General features: G+C 41.1%; 1 protein-coding gene across 1 annotated transcript in view; it reads right to left on the bottom strand.

Annotated features, from left to right (window-relative positions):
- Positions 1-19,447, bottom strand: part of lrp1ab (low density lipoprotein receptor-related protein 1Ab) — an 85,571-nt gene extending 66,124 nt beyond the window's left edge. Inside the window, 2 exon segments of the mRNA XM_034209128.1 lie at positions 8,762-8,893; positions 18,847-19,447. Of these exon segments, the coding sequence (XP_034065019.1) occupies positions 8,762-8,893; positions 18,847-18,919 (205 nt within the window). The 5' untranslated portion in view covers positions 18,920-19,447.
- Positions 19,448-21,740: the final 2,293 nt, after the last annotated feature.

Here is a 21,740-nt window from a genome sequence, read left to right as displayed (position 1 = left end):
ATCAACTATCTAATTTGAGTGTTTATATTTTGGGAAGATCACTGATCGCAGGAAGCAGCATTGGCCGATCTGAATTTAAAGCCGTTTCTCCTCACTGGTCATCGTGCAAGTATGCTCCTCTGCTTTTCCTATGTTTCATTAGTTTCTGTCTATGTGTCTATCTTACTCCCAATGTGATCACATGAAGGTTTTGGCAGCTTTCATAGTCAAACTGGATATGTATTCAGTGTGTCAGTGAAGCAACAACGTGTAAAGCAATTCATCAAGCCTGCAGTGCCTTTTTTTGATCGGAAAGATAAATTGTGTTTATATAATGAAATATTTGTCCCTGTCTGTCACAATAAGAACTACAGCAGGTGGTTCTTTTGTTTAACTTTTTCATACGCTTTGGTAAGGAAGTAAACTAATACAAAGTTCAGATCTTTAAACATTTTGTATTTATACCCTGTCTGGGAAATCAGCACACTGTGTTTATATTCATCAGAGAAACTTCATCTTAACCCTAAACTTGCATTAGAGGGTGCAGCTTTCTATTCACATTCCTTTGTGGCAAGTTATGCATTTACCAGCACAGCTTTTCTTTGCATTGTTATGTTGATCACATTGGAAAAAATAAATGTAACACTTAAAAGGAGAACTTAAATGCAAAGTAAACCTTATAACTAACATTTCTACACTTATTTATGTTGCCTGTCATTGCAAAGCCAAAACCAAAGACTTGTGTTCTTCATTTTTTAACAGGCTGACAGATCTATTTATATTCAAACACAAACATTTTAAAAATGAAATGTATTTTATAGTGTACTCATCTTGATAAAGTTGTTCATACATGTGCCTTGCCTTGAGTCAAAAGTGCCTCCTCACTCTCACCTCAAACTAAAAACTACAGTACAACTGCTCGGATACAATCTTCATAAAACTAATCTCTCTGTGCTATAAAACATAGATAACATTATACATAATTATCATCTGCATCTGTTCAGGGCCATATTTGCAGATACCTTCCTGAATCATTTTCTCAGTAAGCAGTAGGCCACAAGTAAATACATGTGAAACTAATCATTTCAAAACATGGATATTTCACTGGGCACTAAGGATTGACTAGATGAATAGGGATATAGACTATCTGGATTGCTATGTCTATTAATATAGGCATGATTTGCCCTAAAGTATCATTAGCAGAGGCTATAGAAATGGCTAAAGGTGCAAATGAGTATAATTAATACAGAGCAATATCCAAAATAACTTAACATGCCACTTCACTAGAATTGCAGAGAAGTTTCAGTGAGTTTGGCAATCTCAGAGACAATGCACTGCAAGTGAGAACAATGGAAGAACCCTGGTAGTGCAGTGGATAACAGAAAAAGAAAAGGAGGGGAAATGACATCCCTCACACCCATTAGACGCCAGCAGAGTGAAGATAATTACATTATCGCACTAAACTGTGTGATCAGCTAACAGCGATATTAGCATATCATCACTGTGTCCTCAGGGATCTTATTTCTTAAAATCTTTCTCTTATCTGCTGTGTGATCTCACTTTCTTAGCCTGATATGAGAAACACACATTAAAGCAATGAGCGCTGGGATTCGTCATGATTAAAACATCAACAATGAGTCATAATGCAGAACTTAATTCCTGCTTTATTGAAACCCTCTTTGCAGCGTGCACTCTTAAGAGTGAAATATGACTTTGTGCAAAGACAATATTACACATTCCCCCTGAGAAGAGTGTAGATTTAAGTAATTCATCACTTCCCGTGTCACCTTCAAATAATCCCCCCCCACAGAGTTGAATCGTCCCTTGTTTTTAGCTCTGATTTCCACTATCTTGCCTGGCTGGGCATTGGGGTTGTGACATGGAAGAAGGTCTCTCCGTATGTGTGTTTCCCTCCAACACCTCAACCTCTGGACCCCACCATCCCCCATCCCTCAGTTCCCGTAGTTATGCAATGACCTTACATTTGGATCCCCTGTCGATCTTTTGTCCTTAGCATAAAAGCCGTCTTTTCTTCCTGCTCTTCGGGGTCCATGCCAGCCCCTGACTGACTCCCATAAAGTCTGCTGTCAGCTCGAATGAATATGTTGTGCAGGGTGACAGGCAGGCCGGCCCACTGACTAACTCTCCCCTCTCTGGAATCACACTTAACAGCAGCATGCACAATAAGCACATGGCTATGGCAAACCCTACTGAGGCAGCCAAAGCACACAGTATGGCACAGAGTGAGAGAATCTGAAACATGCTTATTTACTATGTCCAATGATGATAATTCAACTCTTCAGTCGGTCTGCTTATTATATTCTGATTAATATTCTCTTCTGTTTTTTTATTGATATTGTTTGTTTTAAAAACGATCTCCTTTCCTACTGTAACTCTGCATATTTCCCCTCTGTAGAACTAATAGAAGATGATCTTATCTTACCGTTGTCCTAAAGGTTGAATATGAACATGTCTTCCCATAAATGATACTAATTTGATCTGGCTATATCCACACGTATGTTTTTTACAAACGTTTTAACAGACACCTTTTTAAGCCTACAGGGGTGTTTAACAATAAAAAGATAAAACTTGGGTGGAGTAAGATTGAAAATCCAAATCCATCCAGTAAAACATTAATATAAATCTAATAAATCTGTGTAGCTGCTTGTTAAAACATGTCAAGCAGGCCTGTTAAATGTGTTGCAAAAGAGTAAACTGTCACTGTGTAAAATGCACCCCAGAACATTTCCTTAAAGTAACATACAAAGACACGGCTAGCAAAAGGAAACCAAAAAAACATCTGCAACCAGGGTGGAAAGCTGTGAGGCAATTACACCAGAGGAAAGACTGGAGACGAGATATGAGGAACAGGGAACAGAGAGGATTTGAGTCTAGCTTCCCCGCCTAATTTGACAGGCAGAGAGGAAGACAGTGGGACACAGGAAAGAAAGAATGAGGGAGAGAAAGACACGGGGCGTGGAGGAGACAGCAGAGAGAGCGAAGTGGTGCCTGTGTGGCGTGAGAAAGCCCTGTGTTCTCTGCCTGCTGATAGGCCCGTGAAGCTGAGGAGGCTCAGGGCCACAGACCAGAGGGATTTACAGGGCTTTGCTCCTTCCTCTGTGGAAGCAGTGTGTCAACCACTGCCGCTACAGACTCTCCCTGCATGGTGCCCCCTGCAAGAAAAGCTACAAAACTGATTAAAAGCTACTAGAAGACCCCCTCCCTACCACACATTTACTTTTTAAGTCTGTTTCTACAGCGAATGGATCAAAGCTTAACAAAAGACATTTCCATATTCCTCCTTAGCCTGAGAGCTAATCAGATCTTTTCTCCTTAACAAAAGCTTTTACTGTAGGATCCTCCCTTCTCCCCATTGCTCCATCCCATCCCACTACCTCAGCAGCCGGCTGTTCCCTGTCGTCTTGGAGATGCTGCTGAGGCATAACTGTCAGATGGGCCGGACAAAGGACCAGGCTGACGAGATTCCAGAGGGGGTTTTGAGGCAAGAGATGGGCAGATAACCTCGTTGTGTGGCCCACGGTGCCTCAGGCAGCTGCACTGAGATGATAACTCAATCTTCCCATCAGACCTCCCTACCAGCTCGGGCCCCAGGCCATGGCATCCACTGGCATGGACCACAGTGTGGGCCAAGGGTCAGGGTATGGATGTGTGTTGGGGGGCTACTTTCACCACAGTATCGTGCCATTACATCAGACAAAGTCTTTGAAAGAGTTTCCAGTGTGTTAGTGCAAATTGTCCATGAAATCAAATCACATGTCTACTGGAAGATTTAAATGAAATTGCATGTGTGTTTGAGAAACAACATTTAGGTATTGTTACATTAAATACTTTCAGCCTCTTGAGCCGAGGGTCCCTCAAATTCATTATGAAACTGCATTCCAAAGAATATCCCCTCAGAATTACTTTCAAGAATCAACGAGGTAAACTAATAAATGTGTCATGGGTACATGTGGGTAATACTTGGACTTAAATGACAGTTTGACAGATCAAGTAGGGAGGGGGGGGTTATCATTTGCAAATGTTAACTACTTTGAGCAGCTCATTTACTCACCCTGAATGAAAGTGGAAAGCACTTTGCGGTGAAAGAAAGGCAGTGTATTTCCATGATTGAGATGCATTTCACCCCCTGCTTGGAAGTCTTCCTGCGGACATGTTCGTGCTAAGTCAGGGGCTAAAACGTCTAACAGAGAATTAGGCGCAGACAATTGTTGCACAAGGTTTTTTGATGATGAAAGGGATTCCTCCATGGCAAGCACTTCTCATGATGGAGAAAGTGCTTACATGCTATGGCTTACTTAAAAAGCTGTTCCCATTCGCTGGCTCAACCACAATGAATGTGGTTCAGGCAAGAATCATAATTGCATACAGACTTGGGAAACAGACAGGGAGTCAGTGTTTTGAACATCAACTGCTCCAACAGAGCTTTGAAATGAAATTAAAGTTGTGACACAGCACTTTTAAGTCTAGTATAACAAAAACTGTCACTGGAATGGTTAGAAAATAAAAAAGCTATGTTTGTTCAACTTACAAACTTTAATGCCAATATACCCTTATTCTGATTTGGTGTAATCAATTTCATATTATAGTTGGACTATTTGAAAAACCTTTATCCTAGTATTGTTGTTAAATTACCTCCTAAGCATTACTCTCCATACTCAAGCCAAGAAATATAGAGCTGGAAATAAGAAAAGCATCATCAAAAATAAACTTATTTTTGATAGTTGTGTCTTTTATGGATTCCAAAAAGAAAATGCTTCGGAGATCAGTGCAACGTAAAAACCCACTGGGACACTAACAGAATGCACAATCAAGAAACCCTAATCCACAATGGCTCATCAGTGTGGACTTTTGAACACCGTCTGCTCAAAATCTGCAGGAAAAGCCATACACTGACATATTGAACAACCCACCTCGTTACTTTATCTTAGACAAACGATAACCGTTTTACAACCTCCCACAACTACCTATTGAAGCATTAAAAGCAGCAGTCCTGCATAGAGCACCATCGCTGAGACACATATACTCCTGCCTTAAGGGCATGTGTCAACCACTTCCTGAGCCTTAAGCCTGTATGTAATTGAGGTGAAATGTCTGAAACCAATTGAAGCCCTGCAGTGAGGGGGAGTCAGTGCAGTCCCTGGGAGAGGATGACAGGGTCACACCTGCAGACAGGGGCCTGTACAGGCAGACTGCTGATGGCTATCTGAGAGTGTACTAGGGGCCATAAGAGGGAGGTGCACACCGGGGGTCTGAAGGCTTTGACGGCCCAACAGCTGGCAACCTGCCCAGACCCCATCTGTCATTTTACGAGTCATGCAGATCCATTTGCAAAAACGTACATCTATACACATACGTTCCCCTGACTCTGCTTCAGTATCCCTTCTATAAACAAACAGGCTATAGGATATTAACATTGACCCTAGGTGTCAACTGCCATCTCAACCTCTGGATGTCAACGCCTCATGTGATGCAACATTACAACCTCACTACTGTGACAGAAGTCTGTCTTTAGCATTTCAACATAATTACAGCCCAGATGAATGGTTTGGAAACGACAGGCAATTAGACCTCCAGACAGTACGATACTGAGGAGTGCACTTTCTTCCAGCATGGGTACCAGAGAGGTGAAGATCAAAGATGCACACCAGACAGAGGCACACGTTTACAGCAGCCACCACCCTGACGGCAATTCTTGATCATCGTAAAATAAAACAGGTGGTATTTACCAGAAACGAAACTAGCGCTTCAGCCAAATTAGCTACATTCATCACAACACTTGAGGATGAGTGGAATAATACAGGGAGATTCCTATTTTCCGTTTCACAAGTGCCCTATTTAAATGACATAGTGATCAATTTAGGAAACAAAATCCCACACCAAGACCGGCGCACAGCCAAGCTACCACAGGAGGAAGAGGGGAAGAATGGAAAGATGTCGCAAAAAAAAGAGGAAAATGTTGTTGCCTTTCGGAATCTCAGAGAGTACTGTTTGTAAAGAAGACCTGTAGTTAGTAATTAACTTGAACTGGAGATAATGCCGTAATTATAGTAGCATGCACCACTCTTATTCCCATCAACATTAACACACACACACACTAGACTGTGGTCAGGGGGCATGTTGGAACAAAAGTCAAGAGAGCTGGGAATCTTCTGGTTTTCTGATTGGAAGAGAACGTTTGAATGCTTTTGTAAACTGTGTCTGATAAAAAGACAGCTTTTAATACAAAATACACACAACACAAAAGTTCCCCAGTTTATCCAGATGTCAGTCCTCTCGGATGAACCAATGTGTCCTTTACTTATATCTACCATTTCCATAACAGCTCATTTGAGGGCAGTCCGATTGCCTCTTATGGTGCTCCCTCGTTTGGAAAAACTGGACTAATGATCTGCAAACTGTTTCAACCCGTGAATGGAAAAAACAGGATAAAAAGTCAAACATTATTGCATTCCTCTGAGTCAGAGCAGTATTTTAAATAACAAGGAGACATACTCCTCCAAACTCTCCCATTTCCATCGGTGCAGGCTCACTCTGTAGCTTCATCTGCAGCAGTCCTTTCCAAACATGGCTCACATTTAATGGATGGATCAAATAAACGACAGGATAATATACAGTATGGATTGCTATCATTGTGAAAGTAAGAGGAGCATTTGGACTGTGCTTGTTACACTGCAAACACAAAAGTGCATTCATTGCAGTAAGAGATATTTAATATGACTGCTATGGAAACTCACATAAATAGTGCCTTAGCTAAAGGTAAAGTGACAGGCAGGGTAGAGCCAATGGGAAGCGGGTAATTGACGAGAACATATCTTGATGTTCTGGTGAAACATCGCTCTCCATCTCTCCATGCAGAAGATGAATCACATCATTGTCTGTGTCACTAAATCACACAAGTACTATGGGAAATTCACTCAGTTCAATTGCTTAGTAGAAGAAAGGGCAGAAATGAAATAGCCACAGCTTGCTTGATTGAATTATGTGGGTCACAATCATGTTCCGTGTTGTTCACTACAATAATTTCCCAAACATTTGATAGCAATGTATTTGATAGCTGTTGTTAGCAGTACATTCTTATCTGTGTAAATCAATATAGAAGTGACAGATGGTAGATAACTTTTCGGTTCAGCTTCATCTTTGTATTGTATTGTGTGAAGCTCTGAATCAGAAAATGATAGATCAAGCCACCCATAGCCATTTAATAAATCCCTAATCCTTTGTGTTAATACTAGGGCTGTCAAGTTAATAACACGTTAACGCAAAAAAAAATTAACGCCACTATTATTTTAACGCGATTAACGCATGTGTATTTTTTTTCCTCGGCCGCCCCGTAGTTTCAGAGCGCATCGAGTTTAAAATACCATCTACAAGCTGATGCTGACAGCCCCGCTCCTGTCGCCCGCTTGTGGCAGACCACACTTCCACGCTCACCGGCAGGCACCGACTGGCTATTGGGAGGACCGGGAGGGTGTGTGTATGTGTGGTCCGAGCTAGCAAGAGAGAGACCTTACGTGCATTGTTGTTGTTAGCATCTGGTGCTAGCTAGCTGCGCTAACGGATCTAAGGAGCTGTTTAAATGAAAACAGAGGAGCGACATTTCGCCACAACTGCGCCGAGCACTTGACTTTATGCAGGAAGCCAGACAGTGGGACATTGTACGAAAAGTCAGCACACTCAGCACGGATAGTGCGCAACATGATTGCAGCGTCCAGGCAGCTCCCGTTCGAGCATATGCCTTGAGTTGCACATAGCTCCAACGATCCATCACACACACACGCACACGCACACACACCATTTGTATTGTATTATTGTATGAGAGAGGTTCCAGGTTGAATTGAGGCGAATATTTGTAATGTTCAGAGGTTGTTGTGTTTAATATTCATGAGAATATTTGTCATTGTTCAAATGATAATAAACATTTGCATAAAGCATATTTGTCCACTCATATGTTGATAAGAGTATTAAAAACTTGAAAAATATTCCTCTAAGGTACATTTAGAACAGATAAAAAATGTGCGATTAATTTGCGATTAATCGCGATTAACTATGGACAATCATGCGATTAAATATTTTAATCGACTGACAGCCCTAGTTAATACGTATTTGCTTTTTCACCCAGAATAACAAGTCCCTTAATGCTGGGTGTCAGCTGCTTGTCTCTGCATGCCAGACTGTTATGAGAACCCTGACAGATGCAAGGTGTGGCAGATGCAGACAGTAAAATCACCATTAGCGCCTACATTAACTCAGAGAGAAGGCTTTTACCGGGGAGAGTTTATGGATGGAGAGTATGACATATGTGAGTCGCTGGGACACTTAGGGTCTCCACAGATCCCATAAGAGTCCAGACAAGAGCAGACACATCCATGAACATTCAGACTAAACACGGCCGCATAATTAGAGCTATAATTCAGCAGAGCAGCCAGAGCACACACTGCGAGTCTGTGTCCCTGCTACAGCTAAGCCCACCCTCTTATTCAGGCCCAAATTAAACTGTCTGAACATTGTGCTGTTGTCTCTTGAAGGCCATTTAGAGGTAATGAATTTGATGTTATATAACTTCATGTGCGGCAACAACATTTTGGTGATAATGAAAATGTTTTAAAATGGGTAAATTGCTATTTGGCTATCTCATGAAAAGAAGGCTCAGTAAAACTAGTCCCCAGTGCCCTGAACCAAGGTCGAGCAGAGAACAGGAGAGCTGAGGACACAAGTCTGCTGAGGGACAGTTTTAGAAGTACTCTCATGTAGGAATACTTACAGATATCTGGGGATTCGTCTGAGCCATCTGGACAGTCTTTCTCCCCATCGCAGCGCCAGCCTTTGGAGATACAGGTCACCTGGTCTTTACATACAAACTGCTTAGGGCTGCAGGTCTTCGGCGGGTCATCAACTTTGGGGGCGGAAAAAAAGGAGTTGAAAGTTAATTTATAGCCACAAAAAGTCAACTGTGTCTTGAAAGGCTTTGTAATACAAAGTCAATTTAGAGAGAAATGTGATTTCAGGCATTGTTCAACTGTTATTTTCATAGGACATTTCCAGCTTCAAGCAGCATAGATCTTAGCTGAGCCAGGCAAAGTAACATGCAAGGGTCAGCCCAAGTTTACAACGATGTTTTTGTATCAACAGTCCCACAGGCACACTCTATTCAGGAAAATAAATCTCCTCTACAAGTTTACAGCTAACAGTGGGGCCTTTTAGTTCTTGGGTTTGTTTGTTGTTTCCTCTCTTCTTACGAACATCTCATTTCTTTCCGCTTTTTTTTTTTTATTACTCCTAAGGTGTTTTTCAACTTTTACCACAGAGGCTCTTTCATGTGTCACAGCAGAGACATAACTGGGCATTCAATCAGCGCCTGACCCATGGGAAAGAGCACAGCGTGGTAGTCCTGGGCAGTAAGTCAGCACAGATTGTTGAGGTGTACCACAGGCTAACAGCACCACAGCAACGCTCCAGACCCATCAGCAGTCTGACACATGCTTTAACTCAGCCGCACTCACAAAAACACTCGTCCAATGGAGCTCTACCTCCATGGTGTTGATTCAGTCTGTCAACACTGAATTAGTAACTTATTTAAATATGCAACTTAGAAATGCCCCCAAAACACATTTTTCTCACTCTTGTTGTGTCTGGGCCAGGATATTACTTTTATCTTCCCAGGTTTAGACAGCTGTCTCTGAGATTTATGGCTCAACCCCTAATACAATTTTCTCACGACAAATTTAAATCTTCAAAATGGTTGTCCCGGTCACTCTTAGCAATTTGAAGAACTAATCATATTTTATTTTTTACCTTTATTTCTGTAAGAAATAACCTGAATACAAAAAAAATGGAAATAGTTAGTTGAGATGTCATGGTAAAATGTATGCAAGTCTAAGGAAGAATGGAAATAGATTGCCATATATACACACAAGTGAAATTCTTCCCGTAATGCAAGTGGTTAAAACGAACAATAAACAAATTTACCACAAAGGCCATTTGAGGCAGGAGGTTGCTGCTACTGTACTGTAGTGCAGTAATGCTCTGGGAGAGACAGACCCAAGGTCTCATTGTGATTCTCTGCAGGGACTGAGCCCTCTCTCGCCCTGGATGACTTGCCTCCCTACATACTTGGCAGGCAGAGAGGTGTGGGGTGAGTGGTGGGGTTGGGGGGGAACCACAAGGGTGCTGGGATGTGACTGAAATCACAAGAGAGCATGAGGCTAGTGTATCATTGCAATCACGTTCCTTTGGACTGTCAGACTAAGGGGTTTAGACCCTGGTCTCTTTTCACTTGACAGCGCAGTGAATGTGTAAGCACTAAACACTGAGTCTTCTGAGTGTCATGTTTTTGTAAATACAATACAGGAGCTTAAGGGTTGTATGGATCAGATCACAGCTTTCCATATGTGAACAACACCCTATTATTTGAGGAGATTTAGAAAAAGAGAGAGTGCCGGCTTTTAAAATGCAGAGCGTTCGCTACGTTCTTCTATTCACACAATGGCAGAGGCAAGGCTTACAGGAGAATAAGGTTTAAACTCAGCCATATCAAATATCATAAGAATGTGAAAGGTTATAATATTACAGATCAGAGTGAGACAGAGCTGTAAAATAATGGACTGGTGACGGACAAAGTTCAGATGACATGCACACACCCGACCCATCAGTGAAGGAATGAGATAGAGGCTAGCCATGGCCTGAGGCCAACATGTTAATGTAGCTTCCTTTCAGACTACCAATGTCCTGTCACACTCCGTATGGCGGTAGTTGCACTGAAGTTGCCTGCACTTGTATGTTGCCATTTAATCAGACTAAACAACTACTAAACAAACGGCCACACTGACTGAGCCGTGAGCCTCAATGAGTAAAAGTATTGAAACCTCCGGCAGACTGCTATGTGAAGACATTCTCTACATCCCTCTGGTCCCCCGTCTGAAGCAGCTGGGCTGAGCTTGTTGTTCCCTATGAGTGCATAAAACTGGAAATAAAACATTGTGGGTTCTAATTTTATCATCCCTTTACACACCAGCATGAACAGACCGCAAAGGGGAGAACCTCTGGGCCTAATTGGAGGTTGTGGCAGGGGAGGGGTTAGAGGCTGGGGGAAAGACTGGCAGCCTTCCCCCTCAGCAGTCCTCTTTCAAAGCCCACTGAAATATCTCAAACAGAGATGTGAATTGTTAATTCAGTATGCAAAGTCGTGTTTTTTTCCAAAGTTCCTGCCAAATGCTAACAATTTTCGGAGGGTCCGAATCAGGCTGGGAAGTAAAGCATTTCAGTCAGGTTTTACCTACAAAGGGGAATGAAGAAGGTCTTTATTTAGTAGACTTGGATAGGCCCAACAGCAAACACCAAACCCATTGAATCAAGGTGCATACTCCACTTACTGCTATAAGCCCAGAGTGTTCGCCTCCAAGAGTCTCCTCCTGATAATGCCATTCCAACTAAAGCATTTCCTGCCACAGCTGAATGCAACTTGATCACCCTGCTGTGACTAACATGGTAGGAAATCTCAGTGTTCAACTCTTCTATCCATAAACAGCAGAAATGTTTATCACATGTTCAAAACAATAAGTAATAATATCACATTTTGTTGCTTATGGTCAACTTAGATATATTATACACACTTTAACATAAGATTTCTAACTCTGGGTTTCTGATAGGGCATAACATTAATTAAATTAGAGAAGAAATGAGAAAACTAACTTTTGCAGACTTAGTTAAAACCTTGAGTTTTGAATTTCACATCATTACTCTACATAAGTCCTACATAAAATGTACCAAAATACTTTATTCGGCTGGTTCAAAAACATGAAACAGCTGTCTTCAACAAAAAAACAAAATGCTAGACTCTGTCACTGTAATGTAGTTTCAATACGTTGCACGCTAAGTGTTAAAGTAAATATTTTTAAAGGAGAGTGATACGGCAATGGAATTACAATATAAAAGCAGAGACAAATGTAAACCCAAGAATGCCTGAACGCTATACTAGAAGTAAAGCAGAACAAAAATGTTAGTCACGGGATTAGGGTTTCTACTAAACATCTGGTTCTCTACACCCAAATACAACATGTGTTCAAGTTTTTACAAAGTTTTCAGACTCTTATTTGGAGAAACATAAGGGGTGTTCCAGAATTAGGTGGTACAACCAATGAAGATGGACTATGCATGTCGGTGTAAGAGAAAATAAAACGACTTAAAGTCATACTGTCACTGAAATACTAACCGGACACATGCTTTAATACTGAGCTTTAAATCCTATAGAGTTGCTTCCTAGTATGTGGATTCCCAGTTTCCAGTTGGCTGACTTGGTTTTGATTTTCAGCATACTGCCAGTTGAATGGAGCACACACTGTATTTCCTTATGCAGGGCCACTGGAGCTCTGCGCTGTCTAAACAGTGCACACTGAATTGCCCTTCAGCACTGTGCATGGCAAAAAACATTAGACAAGAGTGAATGAGCAAATGCAAAAACGTACACAGAGCCCGGCTCTTATAGAAACTTCCAGCCTGAGTGGCTAGTAAAAAGAAAAATAACTTTAATGGCTTTTTTAATGGCAAGAACAATTCAAAGTGTTGTCTTGCTTTTGAAATCCAAAAAAACATTTACAAATCTTAAATGCTGAACTCTGTGGGATGGAACATGATGGGAAGGACGAGTAAATCACCAATTCAAGGCCAAGTGATGGAGGCCTCCAGACACCGTCACCAGCTGGGACACAACACTGACCCACTCCCCCCCGCTCCGATCCGTCTCTCTCAATATAGCCATCCCTGCTCTACAAATCAACTCCAGATCCATGCAGCACATTCCATCACCTTATAATTGATTTCATGTGTGTAGCTTTTCCTGAAAAAGACAATCTGTTACAGACGAGCAGCAGGATTTAAAGCTCTTGCTGCTCGACAAAACAGCTTGTGAATTCAGGGGAAAGTTTACTTTTTGCTCGTTTCTCTTTGTTGCGAGACTGACTTCATGCTTCACATTACGTAAAACATTCTTCACCAATGAGTCTGTGTGCACCAAACTATTTGCTATGTATACTTTTTGAGCACATCCTAGTAGTCAACCAACCCAATCCCCTTTGGATTATTTCTTGGATGAGCAGAAGTGGATGGATTTTGTTAACAGTACTAATGGGAATATTTCATGACTCGAATGGATGAGTAAATACATGGCACTCTGGGTACAGTGAAGCAATAGGAGAATGTTAAAATAAACCCAGGACTGTTTCTCATCATCCCACGCTTCTACCCCTCCTGGTCCTCTATTGTAGAACTCAGCTCTTCCTGAGTGTTTCAGGGAGTGAAAAGAGGAACGAACTAAAGTATGTAATTAGACCCCTGAAGTTAAGTTTGAAGTTATTACTCTGCGCTCAGTTTAACAGGATTTCAAAGCAGGAATCGATGCATTATATATAACAATTAAAACCAAACAATGACCACAGGGAAGAGAATGAGGGTACAGGAATGTCATCATTTTATATTCTGTGGTCTATTAATTATTCACAGACTATTTTTCAGCCCAAACATAGATATTTCACGGTTAGAAAAGTGTGATAAAAATAATATAAAGTCCGTCCATTGCCACTGTCCTGGCCATTGGATGTTTTTTTTCAATTTCCACATTGTGCAGTGCCCATCCAGTGGAAAGAACCACTTAGCTTTGTGACACACCAAGCCCATGACAAGCACTGGAGCACTTTAACCAGCCCACAATGCACATCCAATGTCCGTGGGCTATTTAAGTACTAATCCACCATAACTATTTTCAAAGAGGTTGAATATGCATAAAAAGGAGAGGTCTACGTTTGACTTAATACTTCCTCTTGTGCCTAAAAGCCTTGTTTTTTTTGTCATCACACAACAAAAGGGTGCAACTTTGACCTCAGAGGTAACCTGATGAGGATCCACAGGACGTCACAGGCCAGAGCAGTTAAAGGCAACGCAGTAAAAAGACATACACTGAGTTACTGTGATTGATGGACATAAAGATAAATGCAAATAGGCATCATGGTGCTATAACGAGAATTCTTCCACACCAGGGCTATTGTCTCTGCACATCATAAGAGTTAAATTAAAACCAGGTTCAGCTATGTGAGCCACGATATATGAAGGCTGGATCACATAAATTGAGGCATTCACAGCAACCGAGATGACTGTAAATCATGACAATCATGTATTTTCAAGCTACCAGGAATACAAAATCCAAGGCTACAGGAATAAGGTAGAAATACAGTACGTTATTAAATAAGGATTTAACTCAGCTGAAGGCTGAAATGTTTGGGTGATTTAATGAAAGTCAATCTCCATGAGTACCTCTTTGGATTCGGTCTAAAGGAGACAGGATGGATGAATGTTCCTGGCTCAATAATGGCTAGTGACTTGTAAACAATACAATAAGGGGTTGTCTTAAGAGTTGTTGTTCAGCAGTGAGATCTGCACATCCATTTTCCTTAGCTTAGGCCTTGAAAAATGCAGTATAATGCCAGCATGAGTGATTTAACTCTTGCAAAGTATGATTTTCCTACTTTCAGTAGTTACTGTACTTTTACAAAGAAGCTTTGGATCTTGGCAAGCACATTTAACGTCAAAGACACCCTTTAATCTTGATAGTATTGTTAAGAACCACAGAGTATATCTAACTTCCCAGTCACACGCAGAATAGTTTAAAGGTGATAACAGAAGAAAACAAGGAAGTGCATGAAATATAAACTCAAAAGATTAGAAACAGCCTTTAAAAATATGACATGGCAGTCATTTAATTGTGATTATTTACCCTCTATTAATAGAAATGTATTGAGAAGAAATTATGACATCATGAAACACAATTGTGTTGTCTTAAATGATGTCAAGCCCAAACTTTTCCGAAAAGTTTATATCACTATTTTGAGGGAGTGTCATTTGTCTTTACAAGACACTTCAGACAACAATTCAGTTGAATGAGATAAACAAATTGGACCAACCGCCAACGTATCAATGTGTCCTTATCTTTACGTCAACAATGATAGGATAAATGTTTGTTTAATTGCTGATACTTTGATCAAAGTAAAAGTAAACAGCTTTGACACATCAGCAGTCCATGAAATCGGAATCTTATCTCCATATTAGATTTTCCCTCTGACCAGTGATCAACTCGATGTCCCAAACAACACAGAGTCAGTGGCATCCACAACATCTGAGCCGTACATGAGTGTGACCTGGTAAAGCCAACTGAAACAATACACAGAATTAAGGAACTGAAAGTGTCAAGAAAAGGTGAGAAGTTCACAATTAATGATGTCAAAGTAAACAGGAATCACAACGCCAGTATTCCCGCAGCTGTGTCAGGTGTCAGGCAAATGTTGCACCTCTTTGCAACATTTGAACAACTCTGTTTACTCTCTTTATGATGCAATGTGGTGCAATGTAAAGATGTGTTATAGTAATACCGGTCATGTCAAAAAAGATATACTAATTTCAAGTAGGCATCGTCATATTAATGACAGGAACGGGAAGGAAAGGCCTGATTATATCACCATCAATAACCCATTTAATCTTTCTGCATTTACACACACCCACACTCCTCATTTTGTTAAAGAGGCTGATCCGCTTCTTTTTTTGGGTCTTAGGAACAAAACCGGGTAAACAGTGATGTAGCTAGCGGAAAACACCAATTACAGAACACCCCTGCTATTCACAATCAACAAAATCTTTCATCTGTGGTCTCACGCCTTCAATATGTGGGGACCAACACTGAGGATATTTATGTTAATCTGGTTTTACCTTCTGCTAACAGATGATTGCAATGCAGCCAGGAAGAAGACGGATACAAAGGGGATCTTTTCTGCAGCTAGGGTACAGAATCCCATTGGTGTCTACTATTATCATTTCACATATACTTTCACTAGGTTAAAACCAAAATGAAAAACACATGCACACAAGCTTTACATTAAATCTCATTCCGAAGCTAAAGAATGTGCTCAACACGTTGGCTGTATTTCAATCCACATACTTCGTTCTTTTCCATGTTTCCCTGCAACAACATTCTTAATGCCAGAAAAACATAATGGGGATTATCGATGTCACACGATAAGAGTACATCAACAGACAGCCTTAGGTGTACATAGTTACAATAACCACTCCCCAGTGACCTCCACTTGGAAGAGCTGAAGAGAGCAATCCAAGTTCCATTAGCTGTTGAATTTGTATGAGGGATGCTGCATTTTTCCAGCAGATGTTTCCAGTGATAGTTCAGAGGAAAAGGTAAAGCCAGCTCCTATTAAAAAGGTCAGGCAAACAGAGTGTAGGCTCCTCAGGAATTCAACCTCTTTAGCCTCTGACCTACATTTATACTCTTTACCAACAGGGTTCTTCTGCTTAAGGTTATAAAGACCCTATATGTAAGCTCTGTAGTTTCAAGTAATGCGACATGGACATCTTGATGGTATAATTCCAAACTATAAGTCAATGAGGAGCATTTAATTTAACAAAAGACCATTTTGCACCCCAATGACAATCGGGTAACCAAAACAAACACCACATACACTAAAGATTAGATGCGAATCCTCGGTATTGAGGAGCTGGAACGCTACTTTTACTTTAAAATGTAAATACAATGACAATTCATCGATAACCAAAATTGGTGCCGATTTATTGATTCATCATTCAAGCAAAATCTCAATTTTCAAGAGAATTCTAAGCTTTTCTTTGTCCTAGTTTCATGGGAAACAGATTATCTTTCGCTTTTGGACAATTGGCTGGACAAATTGGTTTGAATATGCCGCTTTGGGCACTGGGAATTTGTGGGGGTGCATGGTGCGTTTAGCACGTTTTAACACATTTAGGGGACTAAACATGTATTGATTTTACTGCAAAAAGGAACTGTAGATTAATCTTTGGTTGCATTCTAAATTTCAACAATCCTACATTGAAAGCAATCACCAGTTCCATATTGTGTTCATGTTCACGATATAATCAGGACCCATAAACATTCGACTGGATTTTGTGAGTCCAAAAAATATGAAGTGCCTAAAAATAAACTCTAAATCAACATAAAATATCAATAATAAACAAAGGAAGTTGGTCTAATGATAAACTGATAACTATAACCTTCTGACCTTCCTCTCAATAATCACTTTGAATTCATAAATGTATGCCGCGGCCCAGTGGAGATCCAGACAAATCCAGTCCAAGTGGCTGGCCTTAGGGCTTTAACTACTCACTCACACCACCTCTACCCTTTTGGTTTAACACCGCTGCAATGGAATGATGATAAATCAACTGTTACTAATGATGTAACACACATTATATCATTCCATCTCTGACTCCCTGTGATGTAACTAAGTGTCAGTTTAAGGGAGCATCCAAGACTGATTCTTGAAAGTTTATTTCGCTTCACCCGCCCTCACCCCCAGCACTTCAGCTGGTCCCCCCCCCCCCCTTGCAGTCACATCTAAGTTGGATTAATGGTCTCCCTGTGTCCAGATGTTACATACTGATGGAGGAGGTAGGAGGGGCTTGTAAAATCAGCTATGGCTTTTACTTTGAACAGGCTCCATTAAAATCTAATGAAACTTACATAAGATCTCAGAGAGGGGCAGGAGCTATTTTTGTAAAGACATTGGCAGCATTAACTTTAGCTTCAGAGGCAAAATCTAGGTTCTAATGTGTTGCTTTTGCTTTAGGCATGAAAGTAAACATGGGCTAAAAGAGCGAAATTAACTGTCACATTGATATTACAAATGTTTTTTCATAATCACAGCTGTCAGGACTGTGCTGGAGGGGACAGAGGACATAGCTACTAGTGCATGACTTTAGTATTTTAAACTCACAAAATATTATGGATGAGTCACAATGGACTCCAGAAAAAGATACATTCTGATTGTAGCATGTGCCTTCTGGATAAACCTATTTCATAATACTATGTATGCAGGTGCAACATGAAATATTACCTATGGATATATCTGTAGAATACCACATGTGCTATTTTGTACCTCTAGATTTCCATTCAAGTGCTCAAGAAAGAACTGGCAGGCAGTTAGTTCAACAGGTCTGCACTGCATTGTCACAGAAGCAATGGTGCCTTTAATATCTCATTATTACCATCAGGGATTCGGGAGTATTAAGGAGCTCCCGGGACGTAACAGGATCACTATTCATTTCACTAGCACAGTACCTGGCTGTCACTGAGTTGTGATTCCCAGCAGCTCTGACGCTACACGTCGGGACAAGCCGCGCCATTAATATTACACCTTTCGGAGCAGACACAACTGTTGTTTTCATGCGCGAGGAGGAACTGAAAACAAACATGAAAGCTGATCTGACCGACGGCTCCCACAGGTTTTTATAGGAAAGCCTGCTGCTTTTTATTTTCCCCTTGAAACAACAGCACGTTTGAATTGTAGCTATCAGCTGTAGCCATACAGACAATATACATGCGGATTGTGTTTTTGTTGAAAAAAAAATGAGAGGGGATATAGCCATTTTGTCGCAGTCAATATGTCGTTTTGTGGAGATAGATCGTTCATGCAAGTGTTGCCTTTTACCTGCTGGGTATTCTAACATTGAGCAACCTCACTATCTGCCATCCTTGCAGACAGGCCCATTCTGTCTGCTCAGACTGCTAAAAAAAAACGCAGACTGGTTTTAAGCAAATCAACACGCTGCTTATTTGTGCGATTTGATTAAAGGTTTTCCCAAATATCTATCTCTTCCTCTGAGAAGACCGTTGTGTGCACAGTTATTGTGAAGCCAAACCTATCTGCTGTGTCGGCTCCAACTCTGGTGAACATAGGCCTGTGCACAGATGCTTTGCAGGGGGAGCAAAAGTGGTCATGCTTTCACGAGTATCACAATGCAAGATAACACAACAGGCTTTCTTACCTACGGTTGCACCGTTAGGAGATATGATCTCCAAGCAGAGTATACATCCCAAGTAGAACAACCTCATCGCCATCTCCTGAGCAATGCTCGGCGGCACTGCTGTTAGAAAGGAATAGAGGAAAAGTTGGCTGGATTTCTAAAACCTAAAAGCCCGAGCAACCACCTCATCCGAACCCCTCCAATGGTCCGGGTGCGATTGTCCGTTGAGCTGCACCCTCAGCACGGTGTCCGCTTCAGACGAGCTTCAGCAGTATAAAGGAGAGTGGCTGCAGCCCGGCGAGGCTATAGGTAATGGAGTAGCACAGTCATATATATTTCTAATTGATTATCGGCATTCAAACATGATGCACAGGGTAACCTCTGTCTCAGTGCTTGCTAGGGTCTCTGTTTCAGCACACCATGCCACTGGAGTCGTCCACACGTCCAAACGCACTGTAGCAGCCTCCGGATCCGTTCAGCTCATTCCGTGCCAAACTAAAAAGAAAAATTAAAAAGTAAAAGCGTATTTTCCCCTCGGAGCACCAATGTCTCCCTTTGCTTGTGGTTGCATGAGTGGATGGTGAATCTCAAGCTCCAGGACTGTGGACGAGCCCGTGACGTAAACTCGACTCCTCAAAAAAAGGCATAACTAAGCGGCGAGCACCGTCTGCGCATGCGCTAACACACCTCCTTTTCTCCTATTTCATGCGCTTTTACACCAACCGTGGAGCCGTGGAGGTGGGAGAGAGTCGGCGCTGCCTGCAACTGCGCTACGAGATCAGCCATGTTGGCTCAATATTTCAGAAGAATCGTGATTCCTTTCGTTATGAGAATACTTCAAAGCAAATTGAACACCTGTGCAACCCTGACATGCCCGAAGTGTTCACCCCTAGTTCAACACGTATTCGTCTGCAGGTGTTTAGTCAAATCTAGGAAATGTATACATTTTCTACCAATAAAGGAATATGTCAGTAAGAAGTAAATACATATTTTCACGCCATGCAATAATGTAACAAGGCTGCTTTTTTGTATCAATCATATTTTTTACTGTGGAATCCACATGATGAATTATGACTCTAATAGTATATGTTATTATTTTTGAATCACATTTGATAAAGAAGGCCTGCAATAAATTCTGGCATTCAATGGTTTTATTTTCATGCTCAAGCATTCAGAGTTGCTCAAGATAGCAGGCAGCCAGGCCCTTCAACCTCTGCATTCTTCACTAAATCATGCCCCCTGGTGGTAAATAAAAAAGTGACAAGGGTATGATTGCTTTGATATGGATATGTTTTTGGCTGAGCAAAAAATACAATTGCCCAACAAGTTGTTAAGATTTAAAAAAAGATGATTCTGTAGGTCAGATAAAGAATTCACCTACAGTATATTCACAATCTATTTAACAATCAGACTACAATTTGGCAGACATTATTCCAATAAGCTAGATACTTGTTTTTAAAGTTTGTTAAGGTCCACTTTATCCAGTAATGTTGCGCTGTTTGAGTATAAAACAAGCAAACTATACAGATAGCTGGATCTGGATTTTAAAATATGAATAAATTAAGAAAAGGATGTCCCTTACAGGAAAATATAGTTGGCTTTAATACAAATTCAAAAATGTTCACAAGTCACCAGTTAGCCAAAATATTTTCCTCAAGACAAGTGCAAACTTAACAATGTCAATTCTTTGAGAAATTATTCTTTAGAGCTTTGATGGGTACTCATAAACCATCCAATCCTGCAGGGGGCACTGAATACTTATTTTACAGAAAGACAAATGTAGACTGTTACTCATTTCACTTACACAACATAACGAATGATCAAATGTAATGCAATGTTTGGTACATTTTACATGGCACACCCTCTGAGGAAGCTCTGATAAAGGAGACATTTGGTTATATCGAGAATCTTGGAACTTTGCTTCTACCAAAGTCGAAGTCAGTTGTAACTGAAACGCACATGAATGACTCTTTCTGCAAGTTGATGGCATTATGCAGTGTGTGTCTCCCCTTTTCCCACCTGGGTACTAAAAACACACGGTGTAACCTTGCTGGTTACTGATGTTACGAATAAGCGTGCCTTTCAGGGCATTTCAGCTTACAGATGTTTACCCAGAGCCTGAATCACAGGGGAGAATGTGAAGTATGTCGAGAATCTGTGAAAAACATGCCTGAGGTGTCTGGATATCTGTCGAATCCACACATCTTTTCACCCCAAGCATCAAAACTAAATATAAATGCAAAGAAAGGTCAAAGGGAGATAGTATGTTCAAGCTTAGCTAATCCAAAAGACTATTTTATCAAATTAATTTACTCTATATTTACATTGCTCTCTTTGTTGTTTGTCAATAAATCCACATGATGTCACCTCAACCTGAGAATGCCCCCTTTGTGAGAGGAGGGTTAAGTATTGTCACCCAGGAGAGACAGCCGCCAGCATGCTGTGTGGGAGACAGCTTGAGAGAGTGCCAGCGTAAACACTCCCGAACCACATGTTCTCCCAGGGCAGAGGGGCTGGACTCTCTCCAGGCACATCTGCACACAATCCCTCCAATTTAAGCAAGCCAGCCAAGGAGACAGAGCAGGGCACATGAGGGAGAGGAGGGAGAGGAGAAGAGTTCCCAGACAGGGAGAACCTGCTTCCTGGTGAGGAAATGAGGAACGCATCTGAGAGAAACAAAAAAGAAACATGCAAAGAGAGGATCACAAGATTCCCTGCATGCAACCTTGCAATCTATCTTTCCGCAACTGTACGATTGTATCACACCACTGGATAAACATACCATGGTCTGCTTGGCTATAATAATTACCCAACCTTCCAATATCCTTGAGAGAAGATGGATTGCTGCATAAATCAAACTCCTGTCTCTCACACAGCCCCACTGTGCATCTGTAACTACACTGCATGCATGAAGT

Source organism: Gymnodraco acuticeps, unplaced genomic scaffold (assembly GCF_902827175.1).
Source record: "Gymnodraco acuticeps unplaced genomic scaffold, fGymAcu1.1, whole genome shotgun sequence".
Lineage (NCBI taxonomy): Eukaryota > Metazoa > Chordata > Actinopteri > Perciformes > Bathydraconidae > Gymnodraco > Gymnodraco acuticeps.
The sequence above is the reverse complement of the archived record's forward strand: the minus strand, read 5'-3'. Positions and strand labels throughout refer to the sequence as shown.